The following is a 22,498-nucleotide window of genomic DNA, read 5'->3' as shown; positions in this document are numbered from 1 at the left end:
TCACATGATAGTTCTATTTTTAATTTTTTAAGGAACTTTCATACTGATTTCTACAGCAGTTGTACCATTTTACAATCTCATCAAGAGTGCACAAGGGTACCAGTTTCTCCACATCCTTGCCAGTGCTTATTTTCTGTTATTTTTGTAGTAGCTATCCAAATGGGCATGAGGCGTTATTTCATTGCTGTTTTGATACACATTTTATCTAGTCATTCTTAAGTAATAAAAGCCCTTTGATCATTTTCAGCTCCAAAGAACAAGCTCATTTTATAAATGTGATAGGCAGAATAACACCCTTTCCCCTGCAAAGATGCCCTAATCATTGGAACCTGTGGGTGTTTTGCTACATTGCGAGGATGAATTAAAGTTGCAGATGGAATTCAGGTTTCTACAGCTCCTCCAACCCCCAGTTGCCTGTGACTTTTCCAGAGTTAGAAGAGTTGGAGGCTGGGAGGAGATGTAAGGGGCAGGAGACACCATCCTTATTGAAGGCAGATGTAGTCTGATGTTTGCATCTTCTGAGTGGGGCAGATTCCCAATGGTGATTCTTTCTCTTCTGTAGCACTTTGTGGGACCCTCAGTCAAATGTATCCCTTCTAAGCCCTTGGGCAATCCTTGTCCCTGGTCAGCTGCTTCTCACCCCATCCTCATCCTCTGCAGCCAGTGGTAACCTCCAGTCTCTTTCTGATGAGAGCCCCTCCCCTTAGGCATGAAGCCTTTTGGGACAGGTCTTTTCCAACAATCCCAAGGCCAGATCCTTCCCACAAGTCCCCTTGGCTCACAAGAACGCGCTGCATCTTTTCCCCACCCCCACCAGTGGTAGACGTGCAGTTTTCTCTCCATTGGAGAGATATGGCTTTGCTTGGCCACAGGCAGGCAATTCTAGTCACAGTCTTTGACCTCAGAGAGGAAAGACAAAAGCTTAAAATTCATTAATGTGACTGATTTTACAGTCTTGAACTTCTTCTAAAAAATGGCCTGGGTTCATTCAACATTTTCTTTTGATGGATATTATAAACTAACTTTCTATTTCTATTTTTTAAAATTTTGCCCAAGTTCATTCATATTTATCTAATACGTGTTTGTAGAACATAGCTATATATAAGCCAGAAATAGTTTCATGCAGTGATAATACAGTTGCAGTTACAGTAAATGAAACGCTCAAAAGAACTCAGGAATTTTGAGATAATGCACATTTTTTCCGTTAGTAATTTTTTTAGAGCTATTTGAACATTTCCCCCAAACTCCTACACTTTCTGACATCAAGTTCAATATCATCGCATCATATCTATAGAGGAAAATAACACTTTACAAGAACTCTCAGCTAATTGCGAGTAACTTTAGCCACCACTTCCTCCTTCTCCTTTCTTTCTGTATCTTGCTCAAGGTTAAGTTTCTCAAAGATTTTTCACATCGTGAGAAAGATTATTGCTGATGTCACTGATGACATAAACTATCATTCTTAATGCCAATTTAAACAACATTCCAACCCAAGTCCAGGATACCAAAACCAAAATTATCTTACAAATGAGAAATTCTCAGTAATTTCTCCTTTGTAGATTATCTCTTGGGGGAAACACAGGAACTGATAACAGTTGTTCACTCTTAGAAGAGAACTGGGGGCCTCAAAAAATGGGGAGGAGGAAGACTTACTTTTAACCAAATACCACTATGAGTCTTTTGAATTTTACACTATATATTCCTAATTCGAAAAATTTAATTTTAAAAGTAATAATTTGCATTTGAAAGTATGTAGCTACCATTCTAACATTCAGTTAATGGTACAAGTAGCAGTTACCTTTTGGTATCAGAAAACAGAATTTTTAAAGGTTAAGGATAAATTGAATTGTGTGTGTATTAGATCTAGGACTTGAAATCAAGTTAAGCCTGGTCAATTTTTGGCGTTTTTCTCCTACTTTCTGCTCTCAGATTGCTTAATATTTCAATGAACAAAGAGACAGCTTGGTTTTTGTGGGAGGAGGTTTGTAGAAAGTCATGTCTAGCTGGCTGACTGACGTGTCTGTTGCATCAACGGTGGCCCAGGGATGGGTTAAAGGAATGGGTTAAAAAGAGGCTCTTTCCCACAAGCCAGGCATCCACACCCAAAGCGAAGTGGAGAACCAAGGTCCCAATTTCCCAAGCAATTGGTCCAGCTCCCAACAGTGAAGAAACGATCACCCTGGGGCCATGTCGTGTATATGACAAATCTTAAAGGGAAGGTCCTGACCTCCTGAGCTCCTGTATGGCTTTTCTAAGCCTCAGCTTTTCTCGTTTGTAAATCAGGAATAATAATAACCTACATTATAAAGTGGTTGGGAGGACTTGACATGGTGCTTATAAAACGGCTTGCATAGCATCAGGCGCATAAGAGTTGCTCAATACATGGCATCATTTGTCCTTGTTGTTGTTACTAGTAAATATAACTAAACATCATAATGGTGGAGCCCATGGATTGGCTCATTCAATCCTTATTTCACATTCCTTCTGGGTAACTTCCTGAACTGCCACGTCTGTGAAACGAGGAGCCACATTTCCCAGACTCCTTTGCTCTTGGGGTCTGGGTACCAGTCGAGTTCCACCATTTAGAGGCAATCACATGAGATTTGGAAGATGGAGGAGGTGGAGGCCATCTTCCTGTTGCTGTTTCTTTTGCAAACAAAGTTGCAAGGACATGAGTGGCACGAGGCAGGGGGACAGGGAAGAAAGAAGCTGCTTGACCTCCAATTCACAGCTGCAGTGTTTGCTCTTGACATCAGTCAGTGGTGTCCCCTGATTTCCATTCCTCTAGCCCTTCCAGTGACTTCATAAGCATTTAATTCCTGTATTAAATCCTTTCTGTTCAAAATACCTAGAGTGATGATTCCTATTTCTAGAACTGAATTCTGTATGATTCAGGAATGAGTGTTTTATCTAAGGAAACATTATATGGGAACTTCGGTGAAAGAATTTATTTCATACTATTGCCCCAAACTTACTTAGATTTAAATGATAAGTTCCCATGTTTAAACCAGTTCAGTGATTTCCTAATTGATGCCATTCTCTTTGAGAGTTGTTGACATAACACAATTAAAGTTTCCTGGGCTCCTGAACAGATAACTCTGCTCTGTATTTGTCTATCATATTAAAAGACAGAGTATATTTTTATGATGATCATAACCCATTCATTGTCTTTCTTATGTTTTATTTGGTTGAAAGGAAAATGGTCCCTGAAATAATTTTGCCTCCCAATATCCATTCTTCCTTCCTTTCTTAATATTAAGAACTCCAATTTTTAACTGGAGACACCAACCCTGCTAAAATTTCCTCCCACTGTCCCTTAAAGCTAAATCATAGTTACATGACTAAATTTTGGCCGGTTAGGTGTAAGAAAACGTGTTTTGTAATTTCTAAAAAGTGTCTTTAGAAGGAAGATTCAGAGGTTCCTTTCCCCTTTCTTCCTTCAGATTGGCTGGAGTGTGAATATGATGGCAGGAGCACTAATAGCCACCTTGGGTCATGAGGTAGTACACTAATCATGGCAGAGTAGAAGAGAATGAGCCTGTTGCCTGAAGAGCTGACACATAGGCCTGGATTGTGTATCTCCAAATTTCTTTTACATGAGAAAAAAAAATCAGTCTCTAACTTCTTAAAGTCACTGTTATTTTGTTGCTGATTTGTTATTATATGTAGACAAATCTACCCCTAATTACTATAAGAACAGTCAAACCTTTTCTATCCATATCAACCATGTACTATTTCTCAGTTTCTAAAAACAAGTGCATTCTCAAAAGCTGACCAGCTCCTGAAACACAGTAAGGCATGCTGCTAAAAATGATAATCTGGGTTTAGAATCAAGGACATAAAATGATTTCACTGAGCCAACTCAGTGTATGCCGCAGCAAAGTTTGTAAGCCAGATGGATAATTCTGATTTACTCTGTTACTTTCAAAACAAAATCAAGGCATCAATTTTAGGTTGAGGAAATGGCCAATCCTCAACCCTAGCTAATGGCCCATTGGGACTGGAGTTATTGCTTTAAAATCGCTGAGTTTTGGTTTAAACTGGCCCTCTGCTGGTCACCGTGTGACCACACCACAGTTGATAGCACATCCAATGGCATAATTTGCTTTGCAACTCTCTATTCCAGAGCCCATAGATCAGAGGGTTAAAACACTGGGCAAATGCAAAGACTCCAAAAAGCACCAGATTTAAAGCAAAGAAAAATTCCCCACACATCTTTCCCAAACCTATGAATATCAGGGTTGGTATCACATGTAGGGCCAGCTGCACTAAGTGAATTAGCACTGTCTTCCTCGCCTTGACATTTGATCTATTAAAATGGCCAGCCCGCTTCCCTTCTTTGTAGATCAGAGAGTAACTTATAAGAATGGTAGACAGAGGAAGGAAAAGGAAAAGCATGCCGACGGCTCTGGCAGGAACGCCATTCAAGATCACTGGGCAAAGGGGTTCAGATTTTAAAACAGCCTCCTGGGTGGGGTTAGTGCCTTCTATAAGAAATAAGCAAGCATTCTTTAGTATAATAATTAGCCAAGCCCCAGCCAGAATCTTATACTTGAAAAGATCTACAAAGGACAGAGATTTCAAGGGCCAACAAATTGCTAGGCAGGCGTTGACAGCCATCAAGGCCAGGGTGACGAGAATCCCTTCTCCAACACTTAGCTGTGCCCCAAACACCAGCCAGCACATCAGCACCGGGCTGTTGGCCAGGAGGGCCCGCATCCCTTGGAAAAGCACCCCCAGGCCGCAGTAGGAGGAGATGCACAGCAGATGGTGGCAAAGGAGGAGGTATCGGACCTTTCTCCTCAGCTTGGAATTCTGCAACACTGTGGCGATAATGATGACAGTGATGAAGGTGGCAAAGGAGAAAGTCACCAGGTATACAGAGGCCTTCACTGTGGCTTCCAGCCTCAGCCAATCTGATATGTTACAGCGCTCAGAAGACACATTCATGATCTTGAGGGCAACTTGGCTTTTCCTGCAGGAGAAAAGACCAAGATAGAATGAATCTGGGTTACATCTTCTTGTGTGGTTTTCCAACTCTCTGACCTTGTGAATAGTTTCAAGGAACAGATTGCACCTTTTTCAGCACAGAGGATGACAACTTTAGTGCTGACAAGGATCAAAGAAACAGGAGACATTATCTGGAGTCTTCATTTCAGGGAAGAGGCACTGTGATATCACGATTGATAATAAATATATATTTGGTCTTCATTCCGTTTCTGGCACAGAGCTCCTAAAACCCTTGTAACTTCCTAAGTGATGAGATCAGCAGATATCTTCCGTTGTGTTAATGCGATGACTTTCAGGAAGGCCTTAGGTCACGTAAGAATAGGGACTGTTGCCAGAGGGCCCAACCATGTGATTAGAGGCTTGGAACTTTCAGTCCCACCCCCCTCCCTCAGCCTCCAGGTACCCGGAGAGGGGCTAGAGGCTGAATCAATCACCAGTGATCTAATCAACATTGGCTATGTAGTGAAGCCTCCATAAAAGCCACAGTACAGGGCTGGGAGAGCTTCCATGTGGGTGAACACGTGGAGATTGGGGGACAGTGGCACGCCGTGGGAGGGCATGGATGCTTTGTGGCCCCTCCCCATACCTTGCCCTATGCCTCTCTTCCATCTGGCCATTTCTGAGTTATATCCTTTTGTAATAAGTTGGCGATCTAGTAAGTAAAATGTTTCTCTGAGTTCTGTGAGCCCCTCTAGCAAATCAATTAAACTCAAAGAGGGGTTAGATCAGAAGCACAGGTGACAACCTGGACTTGCAACTGGTGCCTGAAGTGGTGGTGTGGGGACAGTTTTGTGGGACTGAGCCCTTAACCTGTGTGATCTGACTCTATCTCCAGGTATACAGGTATACAGGTTCAGAACTGGTCAAAAAAAAAGAAATTTCTTCTGTATAGTACAGAGAACTATATTCAATATCTTGTAATAGCCTTTAACGAAAAAGAATATGAAAATGAATATATGTCCGTGTATGCATAACTGGACATTGTGCTGTACACCAGAAATTGACACATTGTAACTGACTGTATTTCAATAAAATTAGTAAATTTCTTGCATACAAAAAGGAAAAAAACAGTGGGTTGAATTGTAGGACACGCATCCAGCTGGTGTTAGAAAATGGCTTTGTTGGGGGTTAGTGGGAACTCCACATGGGAACTGGAATCAGAATTTTAGACACAGGCTCAAATCATACAAAAGGAAGATTCGAAAGATGTACTCTCAGTACTCAGCAAATTGCTGAAAAGCAGGTTAAAGTTTTACTGCTTAGGCATCATTTTCCATCTTTGATTGTGAGAGCTTTTTCTCATTTTGGAGCACAAACCATGACATCGTTAAAGTCAATTGATTGGCCACCAAACACTTGTTAACATTTAATGCCTGCAAAGGTCCGAGGGAGAAGTTAGGCCCAAAGCTGTGAGGAATGTGAGGAAGTCGCTGGTGCAAATGCTTGAATTCATCTGGGTCCCTAAGACACGAAAGGGAGAGTCACAGTAATGACGGCAATCGTGGGTGACATTTACCAAGTACTTCCTAGGGATCAAAAACCGTTATCTGAGCAAATTCCTTGGTAACCCTGGAGTATGTTTTATTTTCCTCCACGTGGTTTATTATGCACTTTTCACAAATGGGGAACCTGAGACTTCAAGTGGATAAGTAGCCTGCTCAAGACCATGTGGTGGTTACCTACTGGGGCCAGGGTTTGAATGTGGGAGGACAACTCCAGAGCCCACTGTCTCAACCACGACGAGGAGGGTTCTGTCCAATGCAAAGCCAAATGAATGCATTCTCTCAGTTCAATGTCATTTGACAGACCAACTGGCCCCATTTGTAGAAATATTGTTTCTGTTGTTAAGGAGCTGGAAGACTTCCTTCCCAGGAAAGTGCTGGGATCTCAGGATTGCTGAGGGACAGGAACCACTGAAATGATAAGACGTGTGCAGTAGCCTGACAGACCTCAAGCATGTACAGCAATGAATGACACACTGTGTGGCAGCCTGGGGAGCCCCCAAACTCCAATATCATTGTTGTCCCTGTGAAAGTCTGCTGTAGAGATACCAACTATTGCCTCCCCACTGCACCACACTCAGGGCGATGGGCCCCACCACAGCCTGGTCAGCTTGCTTCCTCACGAACTATAGCATCACCTCCTCCTCCATCACAGCTGATTGGACTGGCAGTAGACATCTGTCTCAGGGAAAATCACACTGCAGACTGTGCTGAGTCTACCAAATTCTGTCTCTTAAAAATCCAACCCAAGAATTCACACAGAGTCCAAGTGTGATGTCGGGTAATTGACCTGCCAGTCATGCTGGAGTGTGGATGAGTGGAAGAGAGAGGGAGGAGAGAAGCAGAAGGAAGAGAGGACCATGAGGTCCCTGAGGGACCACAAAAGTCCTTGCAGGACAGAGAGCAACCTGGGCTCCTGAGCTTCCGATTCCACCGAGAGGCCTTGAATTTTCTGCCCTCGAGTTGTAAAAACATCACACATCCCTTTACTATTTGAGCTAGCTTAAATGGGTCTCTGTTCCTTTATTCTGGCTCCTACAGATCAAAGTATGTGAAACTGACCCTAAAGAGGCACCATAAATGCTATTGATTTCCTAAGGGGCAAATCACAATACAATGATTACAATGATTACAGTGATACAATGATTTCAACTTTCTGAGAATCTAAAATGCCATAGCTCCCTACAAAATCCCTTGCTGAAGGCATCATTTGTCCCCCCAGCCCCCCCACACACATATATTGTGTTGTCACCCTTTGTGGAGAATTTTCCCTGTTCTGGATTTTTGTGCCATTGTCATGTTGTTGAACTCCAGGCTTTTATTCTCTCTACTCTCCAGCTCTTCAGAGAAAAATAGAAATCGTAATTATAGAATTATAAAATTGTAAAAATAGAATTGTAATGGTCACTGTCATTGTTAAGATTTCTTTTAGCAGCAGACTTTTCCCATCAAAATCTTCCACAAGAACCCCACAATAATAAACAGAAAAAAACACGCCTGCCTGCATGAAATGCCTCCTCCTTAATCTCTCACTCACAGAGCACCCAGCTGTACCTGCCCTCAGGGGACCACCATAGAAACCGAGGGCCCCCACAAGGCTGCATGAAGACTCTGGGGAGACATAACAAACACTCTTCCCTTAGACTGGGGGAGTCACCCGAACTGGGCTTTAAGCCTAGACCTGCTCCCAGCGAAGAGTACGACTTTGGATACTGAAGTCACTTTGCTTCTCTGGTCCTTGGCTCTTTGTATCACCTCCCTGCGGTGCTGCCAAGCTCCACGTCCCTTCTCTCTGCATCTACAGAGTCATCCTCACGCACACCCTCGATGTCCAACCTGAACCTGGGCCTGCAGTGTCTGGGCTCTCACTTGTTCTTGAAAACAAGACCGCCCACCTCTGCCCCAGAACGTCTCATCTTACTTCCCATTTCAACAACTTAAACAGAGCCCCTGACTCTCTAGAACAGGGTCTACCTTGTCCTGCCAGACCCCCTCCCAGGATCTGGAATCCAGCCCCCGAGCCCCAGGCTTAAGGCAGGAGCCACAATGATGACTGCGCCGCCATCACTCCTGGGCTCACGGCTGGCGGGTCTGGCACAGCTGATGGTTATCTTCCCCATTATTTGGTCTTGCTCCCCAGCCCCCATTCTGCCCAGAATCCCAGTCGTCAGCTGTAGCATCCCTGCTGGATTCTTCATTCCTGCTCAGCTGGACCTCCCTGCACCTGCCTGCCCCTCCCTCACTCCCTCCCTCCCCACGTACACCTGCCTAGTTCATTTGACAGCACCTCCCCAATGGCTATGGGCTGGGCTTGACCCAACTGTGTTCTAAGACTCGAAATCCTATACAGAGTATGAGTGACTGTCATTGTGTGTCCTTTGGAATAAAATGTTTAAAGCCATCCCTGAGTTACAGCAGCTGCAGTTATAATAAAGTTTACACCACAACACTCCTCACCACCCCCTCATCTGGAATGATTTCAGGGAAAAATTTATTTTTGAGACCAGGCAAGGACTAGTTTCTTTAGTTTGCTACGATATCTAAGGCACTAATCATCGTGGTACCGCATTCATCACTGTACTCAACCGGTCTCCACTGAGCATGAAACATACAAAGCATCGCCCTAAGCAGTGAGGCTGAAAGGTGGTAAAACACAGAGCACACAGAGGCTCATTGTCCAGTGGAAAATGCCAAATACAATGTAACAATAACCAAAAGCATCATGTCTAGTTTTAGTTATTTATCAAATGCATAAGAAAGCTGGGTGTGCTATGGGAGGGCTGTTCAGAGATAGAAGAGATCACTGTGGCCTAAGGCAGTCAGAGAAAGCTCCCTGGAGGAGGCGAGACCTGAACCAGACCTTCCAAAGAAGGAAAGTAGAGCAAAGAAGGGCAAGGGTGAGGTGGGGAAGGGAGAGAAGAGGTACAGATTCCAGGCAACAGAGAACAGTGGGAGCCAAGGTGGGACCTTGGTGTTCAGGGGACAATGGGCAGATCGCTATTGGTGGAGTGAAGGCTTGTTTAGAGGACTAAGGATCAACTAAGGTCGGGACCAGATGTGGAGTGCCTTGATACCATCCGGAGTGTTCAAATTCATTTTGTGGCGATAAGGAGGCTTGCATGATTAAACTTAGGAGCAGCACATGCCACAGGTTAAGAACCATAGGAGATGCCCTGCCTAGTGGCACAGTGGTATTTGACAGGTGCTTTGCAGAGCAGGCAGCCCCTGAAGGAGAAATTTGCACAATGAAGACAGTACAACCACAGCAAATAGCTTAGAATACTTTTTGCACACGTGAAATCTCCAGGAGGGTTGCAACTGTGCAATATCAATGAGGGCAAGTGGTGTTGCCTTTAATTTATCTATGAGACCTCAAGAAGATCAGTAATTTATTCAGGATGGTGCAGCCAGAAAGAATCTCCTGGTTTCCAAATTCATATTCCTTCTCAGAGGTTTATTTGCATATCAACAGCACTTGGCAACCAAACCCATATAATAAGCCCTCATCTCTGCATATTACTTCCACTTAATGACAGTTCTTAGATTCCTTTTCTTCTGGAATTCTAAAGTGCGGAGTAAGTGTTTCCTTCTGGCCCAAAATCTTACTTTGGCTTCAGCTTTGAAATAAAATCCTGGAGAGACTATACTTTCAGGGATCATTTCTATAGTTTGAAATAAAATCTTGGCGCTAAGAGACTTCAGCAAAGAATTATGTCCACAATTGCCCTGAAAAAATCAGAATCAGCCACCACCACTCCCTGCACAAATCCTGTAGGAAGCAGATGGGTAGGAGGGCTGGAATGGGTACAGACAGGATCAGTGAAGTCCTGGGGGTCTCATCCTAAGCGCCCTGCTTGGGACAAACTCCTGAGGGCAACACGCTGCCCTCAGTGAAGGACTGAATATATGAACAGATTTGGCCAGACCCTTTATAAAAACAGAATTCAGACCCACAACCTGCAGCAAACTGCCCAGGAAACCAAGCCCTTATCTACAGTGACCAGCCCAGGAAGGCAGCCTGCGGTAAGTCAGACCTGGGGGGCGTCAGACAGCTGTCTCTAGTGACAAACCAGGAAGCCAAACAACCCCTGTAACAATCTGTCCAAAACAATCAGGACTTGATTAATAGCAGACAACTTCCCTAATTTTTGTCCCTGCTTCCAACTTAGGACCAACCAAAGTCAAATAGGTACCCTTAACTGATCACATAGGACACCCCAATTCCTGTTGGCCACCTCCAGCTTCCCCAGGCCCATAGTCCCCCATTAGGGCTCACCTCAAGGCCTCCCTTTTTCCATCAGAAAGCTTTCCCACTCCTCTGTGTGCTCGTGAGTCTCGCCAAAACGCGGATGATGGTGGCTGACTCCCTGGTTCTAGCAAGCACAGAAGAGATAGCCTTTGTTTTTCTCCTGTGGTTGGTCTTTGTTTATCTCCACATGGGCAAGAAAAGACAGTGCTAGCGGCCATGCATCAGGACATGCTCCGGGAGCCCTTTCTCCAGGGAGTAATGCATTTGTGGCAGCTCATGCTCCCTCTCCATCCTCTGCCCCTCCCGGCCAGCAGCAGGAGCGCTGCGGGGAGCTTGGGCCGAGTGAGACAGATTCCCTTCGTGGAGAGTCAGCTGCCACCCTGGCCTCATTGTGAGCTCTGGGTCACTGAGCAGGGGGAACTTCTCACTTTTCTTACCTCTGAGGGTCCACAAGGCAACCATTCCTCAACAGACAGCACACTTGGGAAGAAAATCAAAGGAGCACTGGATGTAAAAATGTGAGTGACAGGCCTGGAATGGAGCATAAGAAAATTATATTTGGTTATGACACAGACAAAATACAATAGCAGGGGGAGGGTACAGCTCAAGTGGTAGATAGAGCACATGCTTAGCATCCATGAGGTCCTGGGTTCAGCCCCAGTACCTCTTCTAAAAATAAATAAATAGACCTGATTACCGCACCCCCCAAAATATTTTTGAATATACATAATAGCAGATAACATGTGTTGACTGTTCACTGTAAGACAGTGCTAGTGAGGGCTGACTTCTCCATCTGCACAACAAGCCTATTAAGTAGATACTATCATTATTCCCATTTTTCAGTAAAGAAAACTGAGGGATAGAGGAAGGAAGCAACTCGCAAGAGTTAATCAGCTCATGACAGCGATACTGGAATTTGAACCAGGAAATCCACCTCCCTACACCATTCCCTAACCCCCTGGGCCCAGGGCCCCCATTCAGGAAAAGTCAATAGTTAAAAGTTGTAAAAGGCTCCCACACTTCTCAGGGAGTTGCTGGTGAGTGGTGAAGTCTGGCTTCAAACTCAGTTGTTATGATTTCCAAGATAACACTTTCTTACTGTCATTTGTTGAGTTTGAAAAAAAACTCAATTATATTGCAGCCATAGTGATGTACCATATTGACGCATGTGAACTGAATTCTTTTTGAAAAAGAAAAAAGAATAAAAAAGACTGACTAGCTGTTATGGTCTGAATGGTGTCCCTCTGAAATTCAAATGTTGAAGCCTTAACCCCCAGAACCTCAGAATGTGACTGTATTTGGAGATAGGGTCTTTAAAGAGGTAACTAAGTTAAAATGAGGCCATTAGGGGGCGCTAATCCAATCTGACTGATGCCCTGTGTCCTTGTAAGAAGAGATTAGGACACAGAGAGAGAGACACTGGAGATGTGTGTGCTTAGAGGAAAGGTCACGTAAAGAGATGGTAAGAGACCAACCACCCGCAAGGCAAGGAGAGAGGCCTCAGAGGAAACCAGCCCCGCCAGCACCTTGACCTTGGACTTCCAGCCTCCAAGACTATGAGAAACTAAAATTCTGTTGTTTAAGCCTCCTAGACTGGCATTCTGTCATAGCAGCCGAGCTGGCTGATGCAGCAGGGAGAGGCAGCTATTGGCTGCCACCTTACCTCCAGGGCGCTGAGCATGGCTTCCCATGGCTCCAGCCAGACTCCCCCCAGAACGTGCGCCTGGGAATTTCTGAAGGAGGAGAGAACTCAGACATCTGAAAGGGAGAAAGGCTTCCCTTCCTGGACGCTCACCGTCAGTCAGTGAGTGTCTGCCAAGACCCGGGCCAGTATCTGACTTACTGCCAATGAGAAGAGCTCATTAGCTGAGAACAAACTTCAGAAATGATTTCCAGCATGAGTGGCTCCCGGCAGAAGGCCAGTGAGAAAAAGTGGATACTTCCAGAATGGCCCTTCAAACCCTTCCCAGATGATCAGACCTTCTCCTCTTCCACAATAAACATGTCACCTTCTCTTTAAACATGTCTTCCCCTTTGCTCTAATTGTAGCCTTACTTCTTTGGTATTTTAACAGTCAATCTAGTCTGTGAAGCTCCTGTGATCCCGTCTGTTCTCCTCCTCCAAGCAGGCAGGAAGGAAGGGAGGGAACTGGTGTTTGCTGAACGTCAGGCACTTGACAGCAAGAATAAGCACTGAGTAAATATTAGCTGTGGTTGTTAACCTTCTGGAAGCAGCTCCCAGAGGCGACGTGGAGAACCAGGTGAGACCACAAAGCCTCTGAAGATACACCCCGGGACTTCTGACAACAGAGGGACTACACATTTTTCTAGTGAGTGCTTTCCCAGGCAGTTAAACTTTGAGTGTTAATCTGCCTTTTTTTTTTTTTTTTATAAAAAGGGAAATTCTCTAGCTTCCTTCCCCAACTTTTTATAATCAGAACTCTGATCTTCTAAGCGCTCCTAGGATTCCTTAATCTAGAGACCCACAACCTTGTTTTAATAAAAACTTGACCTTTTCTAAACTACTTAATGCTCAAAAACACTTCTTAAAAAGCAACGTGAACCACACACCTACAGTCAATTAATCTTTGACAAAGGAGGCAAAAATATACAATGGAGAGAAGACAGTCTCTTCAGCAAGTGATGTTGAGAAAGCTGAACAGACCCATGTAAATCAATGAAGTTAGAACACTCTCTCACACCATGTACAAAAATAAACTCAAAATGGCTTAAAGACTTAAATATAAGACATGACACCAGAAAACTTCTAGAAGAGAACAGACGAAACATTCTCTGACGTAAATTGTAGCAAGACTTTCTCAAATCAGTGCTCCAAGGCAAAAGAAATAAAAGGAAAAATAAACAAATGGGACCTAATCAAACTAATAAGCTTTTGCACAACAAAGGAAACCATAAACAAAATGAAAAGACAACCTACAGACTGGGAGAAAATATTTGCAAATGATGCAACTAACAAGGGCTTAATTTCCAAAATACACAAACAGCTCATACAACTCAATAACAAAAAAAAAACCCAAACAAAAAAATGGGCAGAAGACCTAAACAGACATTTCTCCAATGAAGACATACAGATGGCAAATAGGTACATGAAAAGATGCTCAATATCACTAATTATCAGAGAAATGCAAATCAAAACTACAGTGAGGTATCGCCTCACATCAGTCTGAATGGCTATCACCAAAAAATCTACAAATAGTAAGATGCTGGAGAGGGTGTGAAGAAAAACGAACCCTTTTTACACTGTTGGTGGGAATTTAAATTGATGCAACCACTATGGAGAACAGTGTAGAGATTCCTTAAAAACTAAAATAGAGTTCCCAAATGAGCCTGCAATCCTACTGTTAGGCATGCATACAGAAAAGATGAAAATTCTAATTCAAAAAGATACGTATACCTCAATGCTCACAGCAGCACTATTTACAATAGCCAAGACATGGAAGCAACCTAAGAGTTTAAAGTAATAAAATAGAATTTTTATTGACCTATATTTGATTTACAAGTGAATGGATAAAGATGTGGTGTGTGTGGAATATTATGCAGTCATAAAAAAGAATGAAATAATGCCATTTACAGCAACATGAATGGACCTAGAGATTATCATATTAAGTGAAGTCAGACAGAGAAAGACAAATATCATATAATATCATTTATATGTGGAATCTAGAAAAATGATAAAATTAAGTTATTTACAAAACAGAAATAGACTCACAGACATAGAACACAAATTTATGGCTACCAAAAGGGAAATGGGGGGAGGGATAAATTAGGAATTTGGGGTTAACATATATACACTACTATATACAAAACAGATAAACAGCAAGGACCTACTGTATAGCACAGGAAACTATTCACTATCTTGTAATAACCTATAATGGAAAAGAATCTGTAAAAGAATATATATATATATGTGTGTGTGTGTGTGTGTATGAATCACTTTGCTATACACCTGAAACTAACACAACATTGTAAATCAACTATACTTCAATTAAAAAATGAAAAAAGCACACATGCATCTTTACTGAATATCTTGAAATTTTTTTCCCAATATTTCAACATTTTTAAATTTTGCTAAAAGTTCACTTATAGTATTAACTGGCTGAGTGGAAGGTAAAAGTTATATGGCATTTTTCCTTTTGATTTTACTTGACATTATTCTATTTTTTTTTGATAAAACAGAATTTTTACTGATGCATATTTGATTTACAACATTGCGTTAGTTTCAAGCATACAGCATAGTGATTCAATATTTTTACATATGATATGCCATTAAAAGTTATAAGATAATGGCTATAATTCCCTATGCTGTACAATAGATCTTTGTTGCTTATCTATTTTTTGTTTTTATATGAGTCTTCATTTATTAAAATATTTTCATTCATCTACTATATTTTTAAATTTTTCCTATATGATTTTCTTATATGATTTTTTCATAATGATTCAGTTATACATATGCATATTATTTTCATACTTTTTTCATTATAGGCTATTACAAGATATTTAATATAGTTCCCTGTGCTATACAGTAGGACCTTGTTGTTCCTCTATTTAACATATAGTTGTTAGTATTTGCAAATCCCCAACTCCCAATTTATCCTCCACTCCTCTTCCCACCCTGGTAACCGTAAGTTTGTTTTCTATGTGTGGGAGTCTATTTTTGTTTTGCAACTAAATTCATTTGTGTCCTTTTTTAGATTTCACATATATGTGATATCATATGGTGAATAACTTAAGATTTGGAACAGCAGACTGTCCATGGACAAGGGCAGGGTGAAATAAACCCTCAAACTGGGAATATAAATAAATATTCAAGGAGGAAGTATTGGAAAGAAGGTAGCTTGTAAAAATGGTGGTGAAGCTCTTTCATTTTATAACTTAGATAATGATAGGTGTTTGTGATCCGAATTATTATATTAACAATAATGTCTGTATGAACAAAGAGGACACAATTTAATGACAGATTTCATTGTCCTGTATATATCTGCAGACAGAAATAAGGCATCAGGAGTCATTCCAGGATTTCAGAAAAAGATTGTTCAATACTAACTACAATAGTGTCATATGTAACAAATAACATTTTCATGAATCTTAGAAACTTAAGTAAAAAGTTTATATGAAATTATGGTACAGTAGTTAAAATAAAAGTCACTCAATTCTACTTGGGTGGAGCTCTCTGCACTGACATGGGAGTAATCAAGGAACAAAAGTGGCAGAGATGGCTAGCTATTCAATCAATTGATGAATTCCAACTATCTATGTGCATGGATGTAAGAGCAGGGATACTCAGTAACCAACATGGGCCAAGTCTCTGATGTCGGGGAGTTTACACAATCCCGAATGTCTAGACAGTTACGTGGCAGGTAGCAAACAGATGGCCTTTCTCCCTTCATACCTATTTCTCTGGACGCCAAAGGTCAATTTGATGTCTATAAAGCACGAAGAGCAAACGGCAATCTATATGTTGCTGAGAAAATGGTTCTCAATAGTACTGCTCAGAATGTGAGAGGATTTCGTCTTTGGTCTATTAGTTTGTTTTTAACAAGAGTTCATCTTGTAGCATTTACTTTTGAAATAAAGCTGAAGCTATTTTAATGTTACATTGCTGCAATTATTAAGCTAGTTAAAAGTTAATTTAGCTGTACATGATCTTAACATTATTAAAGCTTATAAAATAACACATAACAGCCAAGATGGTGAGTTCTGTGCTTTGCTAGTAGGCAATCCTTTACTCCATAGTCAAGGGTATTCTTTCATTGCAGTTAAGACAGTTGCCCCATCCTAAGGCACACCCTTTCTATTTCAGCAGACCACACCTGCCTTTAGCAGTAAACTAGATGTTTTATCAGCACAATCTTGGGAAAGTTGAAATCAGCAGATTCCCTGAAGTGTTTCAGTTTTCTCTCTCTGACTCAGCATTGGCGATTATTGTAAACTTTCTTTCAGGTTTCATTCTATTTCCCCAAATTAACGTACAACTTAATTACAGCTATTCTTACTAACCTTTTTTATATGCTGTAATTTGTTTTACTGATGAAAAAAGAACTCCCTAAGTTTTGAAATCTACATATAATTTACATTGCTTGGTTAGTATTCTTACCTTTATTAGGTATCTTTGCACCATTCATATTATACTGGTCATGAAAAGTCAGCTCTCTAGAGCTGGAAACTACATGATTTTAAACAAATCTTATAACTGAAAGTGAAAATTCATGGAATGCCTTCACTTTTTGCCTGCTCTGGGAACTTTTACTTAGTACATAATTGATGATTAACTTGAATTTTTATGTAATTATTGTATAATTGATTTCTCACAATCATCAGAACATATATATTTATAAAACTCCTTTTGCAGGGATATAAGCCGAACTATCACAGCAAATTTTCTGTTACCATATGAGTGGGCTTGCATTCTTTCATGGTAGAGTCCACTTACACCAAGTTATTAAAGTTCTTATTCATTCTCATTAGCATTTATATTTGCCTCTTAGAATTGGCATAGAATTTTGAATCATATTTATAGAGCAAATGTCTATTTCAATACTTATCCTTGAAATTATCTTAAAATATGATTATATATTTTCTTTTTATTTAAGGGAATTATTTCCAAATAGAAAATATATTATCGTCATTTATGTTATTTTTGCAAACATTATTTGCAACTATATTTTGTATTCTTCAAAAGGACTTACATTCTGAGCGTTAGTGACAAAGAAAATTAGTAACTTTGAAATCCCCATCTATATTATCACTGAACACTTTTGAATGATCAAAAAATTTGTAATCAGAATTTTAAAATTCATGCTTTTATCCCAGTTTCTCCATTTACACATTCACCACTTCACCCACCCAATAAACATGTATCAGGCACCCACCATGTTGGTGGGTATGCGAAAATGAGTGAGAGACGGCCTCTAGCCTCAAGAAATTTACTTCTTTGATTTGGAAGTAGGAGCAGGAATGAACCATAGTATCATTTATGAGAGGTGAGGCAAAAACATAGGTAAGTTTCACATATTTTAACTTTGAGAGAATGCATGAAAACCACAAACCTTCAGAATAAAGAAAGGTGAATTCCTTTCTCGCCTTCCCAAGAAGAGGATCTGGGGAAGGTATTCTTTCTTCTCTTGCATGAAAATTCAGAGCAGGAGATGTTGAGATGAATCCCGGGCAGCACAGACATGGGGCTAGCAGGAGACCCCTCCTGGAAAAAAAGGAAAAGCATCAGACTTTAGCAAGGCTGTTTGAAGGAGTCAGAAGAGGGTAAAGGAGGCCTCCAGAAAACCACAGTTGTGCAAAAAAAGGCTGGCACTATGGATAGGAAGTAACGGCAAATCTGATAAAGGCAAACTTGTAGACGGTGCCTACAGAACGAAGAACAGTCAAGAAATTATCTAATTTAAGGAAACATGTGTTTGAAGGGTACAGTTGGCTTGATCTAGATACTGGCCAACTTTGGGGTTTGGCCCAAATGACGAAGAGGCTTTCGAAGCCATCAGAACACAGACATGGAGAAGATGCCCCATCGAAGAACAAAGGAACGGCCATCACAGCAATTCTCCGTGAACGACACAACTGGAGGAATCCAGGTGACAACACAAATACAGGATGCAAGGCCTCCTTGGAGGTGAGGGTGGACCTTAGATAAAGGAACAATGACCAAAATGAACAAATCCCAGCGGTGGTTCCCAGCAAATGCACAGCTGTATCACTCTGGTCTAGTGAGACTCGCACCTGCACTCAAAGAAGCTTCCAATAGAACTCTAAATTTCCCACCTCTCCTTTCACTACCTCCTTGGCCACTTAAACCATCCACTTCCATGGGCTCCATGGTCTATCTGTAGGCTCCTCGGCTGGCGCAAACTCTGCCAAAGCATGAGGCTCACATCACCGATCCCTGGTTATTGCCAACTTTACCTAACTTGAGTATCTCCTTTGTTTCAGACTGTCAGCCTGCCTTGATCCCAGTGTGTGTTTGCCACATAGTCTAGGTCTTGACTTCCTAAGTTCTTTATCCCAAACATTGGCTATTATTTCTCGATGATCCAGGACTGGTGGCCACATGTGGCCATTTGCTTTTTTCAGAGTTGTCAGAGTGATACCATGCAATTCCCCACCTAGACTCCAAGGAAACGTGACCTGGTCCGGAGGCAAATGTACCTACTGGAGGAAGTGCAGTCTCCAGACAGAGGACCATAGGTGATAAAAGAGATGAGCCAGAAGTGAGTGGGGACACGACTGGGGACTAAGTTTGTGTAACCAAGGTAAGAATCCACGTAACCCAGGAGAGGTGTGCTGTCTCTAGGTGGCACGCCCCCCCCCCCAGAAATAACGCATCCTTCCCTAAGACTTAGAGACAGTTTGCTGATGAGACCAAGGTGCCTCTTTGTATAACATCAGGAGGTGACTGATTGGATCCTGGAAGTGTAATCCATGGAATTCAGTGTATTTGTACATTCAACAGAGGATATTGAAATAACAGCTGAAAAGAGGAGGAAGTGTGTAACCTTGGAAGCAATGAAAAACAAACAGTAAAAAGTTAATAATGCATTGTCAACACTGAAGAAGCAAAAGGGCTTTGATTAATGTAATTTCCTGATCCACTTAACAAGTATATCCCATAAGTAGAGAGACATTCATGAGGCTTCCTCTGTATCATTACAGTATTCAATGAGGAGCTACCATGTGCCAGACTACTGTGAAAAGTTTTAAATGGAAAAACAGAGCAGGATCCCCACATTTGAGGAGCTCATAGTCTTTTAGGGAAGACAGATATGTAAGCAAATAGCTTCAATACTATGAGTTAAGTGCTTTAATTCAAAGTACCATGGAAACCCAGAGGAGTCTGGCCATCCCAGAAAGGTCCAGGAACACTTCTCACAGGCAGTGTCTCTGGGAAACAATAAGGATTCATCCATCCAGCTCTTTGGCCTTCCCATCATTCATTCATCACGTATACGTTGAGTACCTCTGATTGTTCTAGATGCTTTGCATACATTGGCCAAGACAAACAAGGTCCCTCCCGGAATGAAGTTTACATTCTGATGCAGGGAGTGGATGACATCCCCAGGGGAAATACAGAATGGTTCCTAAGACCATCCAATATCCACCCTCTGGCCTCATCTCCTCTCCCACAGGTATTTTCCTGAGACCAGAGTACCCTGACCACTCAAAGTGGGGCACTCTGGTCCTCTGGGTAAGTTTAGCTCTCAGGCTGAAACTGAACTGCTGGTTTGTTGCTTCCCATCCCAGTGGGATGATTTCAGAAGTGCAGGATCAGATAGAATCAAGTTTCTGAAAATGCAGAGCTGGGAATCAATGTAAAGCAGAAGTAAAAGTGAGAAATGGGATCCCCAGACTGACATGAGAACCCCTTACCTTCCTTTACCTGTGGAGGGCTTTCCTGCCAATGGAATGAGTTCTCTTTTCCAGGAAAAAGTATATGGAGGAGCAGCAGGCGCGTCTTCATGAATCATGGGAAGGACTCCCGATACCCAGCTTCTAACGGAAGAGAGTCCAGGGACATGCCTCACTTTGACTTCTCCCAGGATCCCGAGCCTTCAGACCTGGGGCCCCTTCCGTGGTGCCTGGAGCCAGTGTCACACTGTGATTGACGAAACAGAGAAAGAGAAAGCCAGGGACTATCCAGGGTGCTCACTTCCTGAAAGGACATTCAGCGCTCTCTGTCTAAGAAGGAAGTGGAGGAACCCGGACCAGCACCTCCCCTTCTGCACACAGAGGTCCTTCTGCAAAGAGATTCATGCTCTACCCCTTGTGGGGTTGGGACCCACTTTGTGGTATTCAAAGGTGACAAGGGAAAATGTTTCTAGAGAAAGCTAAAACACTTCCTGCCCTAACACTAGGGGAAAATTCTAGCCACTGGAACCAGTGGTTTTAAACCAGGCTAGCCTTCAAAGATCTCGGATTACGCCTTTAGAAATGACCACAATTTCATAACAGAGGCAAGAGAAAGGCAGTTAGAGACTTCTGCAAGGCAGTTGGTACTACTCTGAAAACTCCTATTTCCTGTTTGCCAACACGTCTGCTTTAAATCTCTCAAGCAGTTAGTTACATTGCAAGTGTTACACACCAGCTTTTCCTCCTATTTTTAGCTTTCGTTTCATTTTTTAAAGTTCTTTAAGTAATATATGTTGGTTGTCAGAAAGGAAAAATACAAACATAAAAAGGAAAATTTTTAATTCCCCATATTTCCGCCACTTGAGGATAACCACCATTGGCACTTTGGGGTACATCCTTCCAGCCTTTTCTCTTTGTTTAAGTGGATCTTAGGATGAGTGTCTCAACACCCATTCCATTCCACACCATTGTAGAACATCCACGCAGTTTTGCTGGGATTTATTCCATGCGGAGCTCTTGTATAGATCCTGATTTGGCTAAACTAAATTGCAATGATCTCATGCTTTTACCAGCATCTAATCTAGATCTAAGTCAAAGGATATAAAGCACTCCCTGGCCACCAGGAAAGGCATGCCATCAAGATGGGCCAATCAGAGAGAAGTTTAGGGCCCCTGCTAAAGAGTCGGGCAGGGAGGACATTCATTCATTCATTCAATCCTTCTCTGGGTTTGGACCAGAGTCCTGGGAGCTATTGGCAGCCATTTGCCACCATGAGACAAACCAGCTCTCAGTTGAAACAGATGCTTCAGAAGGTAAAAAACAAGAGATATATTTTTACATCAGGTTTTTGGAGGGAAGGATATAGTTTAGTGGCAGAGTGCATGCCTAGCGTGCACAAGGTCCTAGGTTTAATCCTCAGTACTTCCATTAAAAATAAATACATAAACCTAATTACCCTCCAAAAAAAAAAAAAACCCTAAAAAATAAAATTTAAAAACATTAAAAAAAAATTAGGTTTTCAAAGAAATTTCTGAGCTGCTACACTAAACTAACACCCAAATCTGTCTTACTTCTGGAGTTGCTTGTTGAAATCAATTTAAATTGAGTTTTCTATGACTTGTAAGTGAGTGCATCCTAAATGACTCATCTCAATATTTTTATAAAAATGAGACCATATTGTACATATTGTTTATAACTTCCTGTTTAAAAATAAGGCATAACCATCATACATTTTCAAGATAATGATATTTTTACAAAATTACTCTTTGCTTCAACATAGTCTATTTTATGGACAAACATTAAGTTACGTATATAATCCCCTACTTTGAGGCATTTACATCGTTTCCAGCTTTCTCTGTATTATATAAACAATTCTGCGTTGAGACTCCCAAATGTTACAGAACACACATTTCCTTAGAACACATTTCTAATGTAGGATTTCTGAGTTAACGTATGTACTTTTTGAAAGATTTTTTTATTCATATTGCCAAATGGCTTTCCCAAAAGGCTGTTTCAATTATATTCTAACCAACACAGAATGAGAATGTCAGAAAAAACTCCCTCTCTCCTCCCAGGCCAGACCCTCAATACATTTAAAGTTTCAACACAAAGTCTCTGTCTGTGTGATCAGTGGTAACCCATTGCTGTTTAATTTGCATTTTTAAAACGCCGTAGAGTGCTTGGAGTGATTATTTTTCATATATTTATTTGCTTATTGTTTTTCTCCTTTTCTGAATTACCACTGACATCCTTTGCCCATTGAAAAATTTTTTTTATTTTTTGTTGAAGTATAGTTGATTTACAATGTTGTACTATTTTCTAGTGTACAGCATAGTGATTCAGTTATGTGTATATATGTGTGTGTG

The 22,498-nt window shown here is 41.5% G+C and overlaps 1 protein-coding gene across 5 annotated transcripts; it reads right to left on the bottom strand.

The window, feature by feature from the left end:
• On the bottom strand, positions 1-20,756 carry GPR148 (G protein-coupled receptor 148). Of its 5 annotated transcripts, none has more exons than XM_045517437.2 (5): positions 20,154-20,756; positions 17,828-17,979; positions 11,199-11,292; positions 10,789-10,885; positions 1-4,975 (listed from the first exon to the last, which is right to left on the bottom strand). In XM_045517437.2, exons 3-5 carry the CDS (start codon positions 11,221-11,223, stop codon positions 4,036-4,038), a joined length of 1,062 nt encoding a protein of 353 aa, XP_045373393.1. In that variant the 5' UTR covers positions 11,224-11,292; positions 17,828-17,979; positions 20,154-20,756; the 3' UTR covers positions 1-4,035. The 5 variants fall into 5 exon arrangements, with proteins under 5 accessions (XP_045373393.1, XP_045373392.1, XP_074220560.1 ...); XM_045517436.2 differs by having other exon boundaries at positions 20,164-20,756; XM_074364459.1 differs by lacking the exon at positions 10,789-10,885 and having other exon boundaries at positions 20,154-20,745.
• Positions 20,757-22,498: the final 1,742 nt, after the last annotated feature.

Source organism: Camelus bactrianus, chromosome 5 (assembly GCF_048773025.1).
Source record: "Camelus bactrianus isolate YW-2024 breed Bactrian camel chromosome 5, ASM4877302v1, whole genome shotgun sequence".
Taxonomy (NCBI): domain Eukaryota; kingdom Metazoa; phylum Chordata; class Mammalia; order Artiodactyla; family Camelidae; genus Camelus; species Camelus bactrianus.
This window is presented reverse-complemented; position numbering and strand designations above follow the sequence as displayed.

Coding starts and splice junctions, on each gene's coding strand:
- GPR148 (XM_045517437.2), bottom strand. CDS start 11,223: ATGGTTGCCTTGTGGACCCTCAGAG. Junction 10,886..11,198: donor TGCCTTGTGGACCCTCAGAG/GTAAGAAAAGTG, acceptor TGTGCTTGCTAG/AACCAGGGAGTCAGCCACCA. Junction 4,976..10,788: donor GGAAAAAGGGAGGCCTTGAG/GTGAGCCCTAAT, acceptor TTTCTCCTGCAG/GAAAAGCCAAGTTGCCCTCA.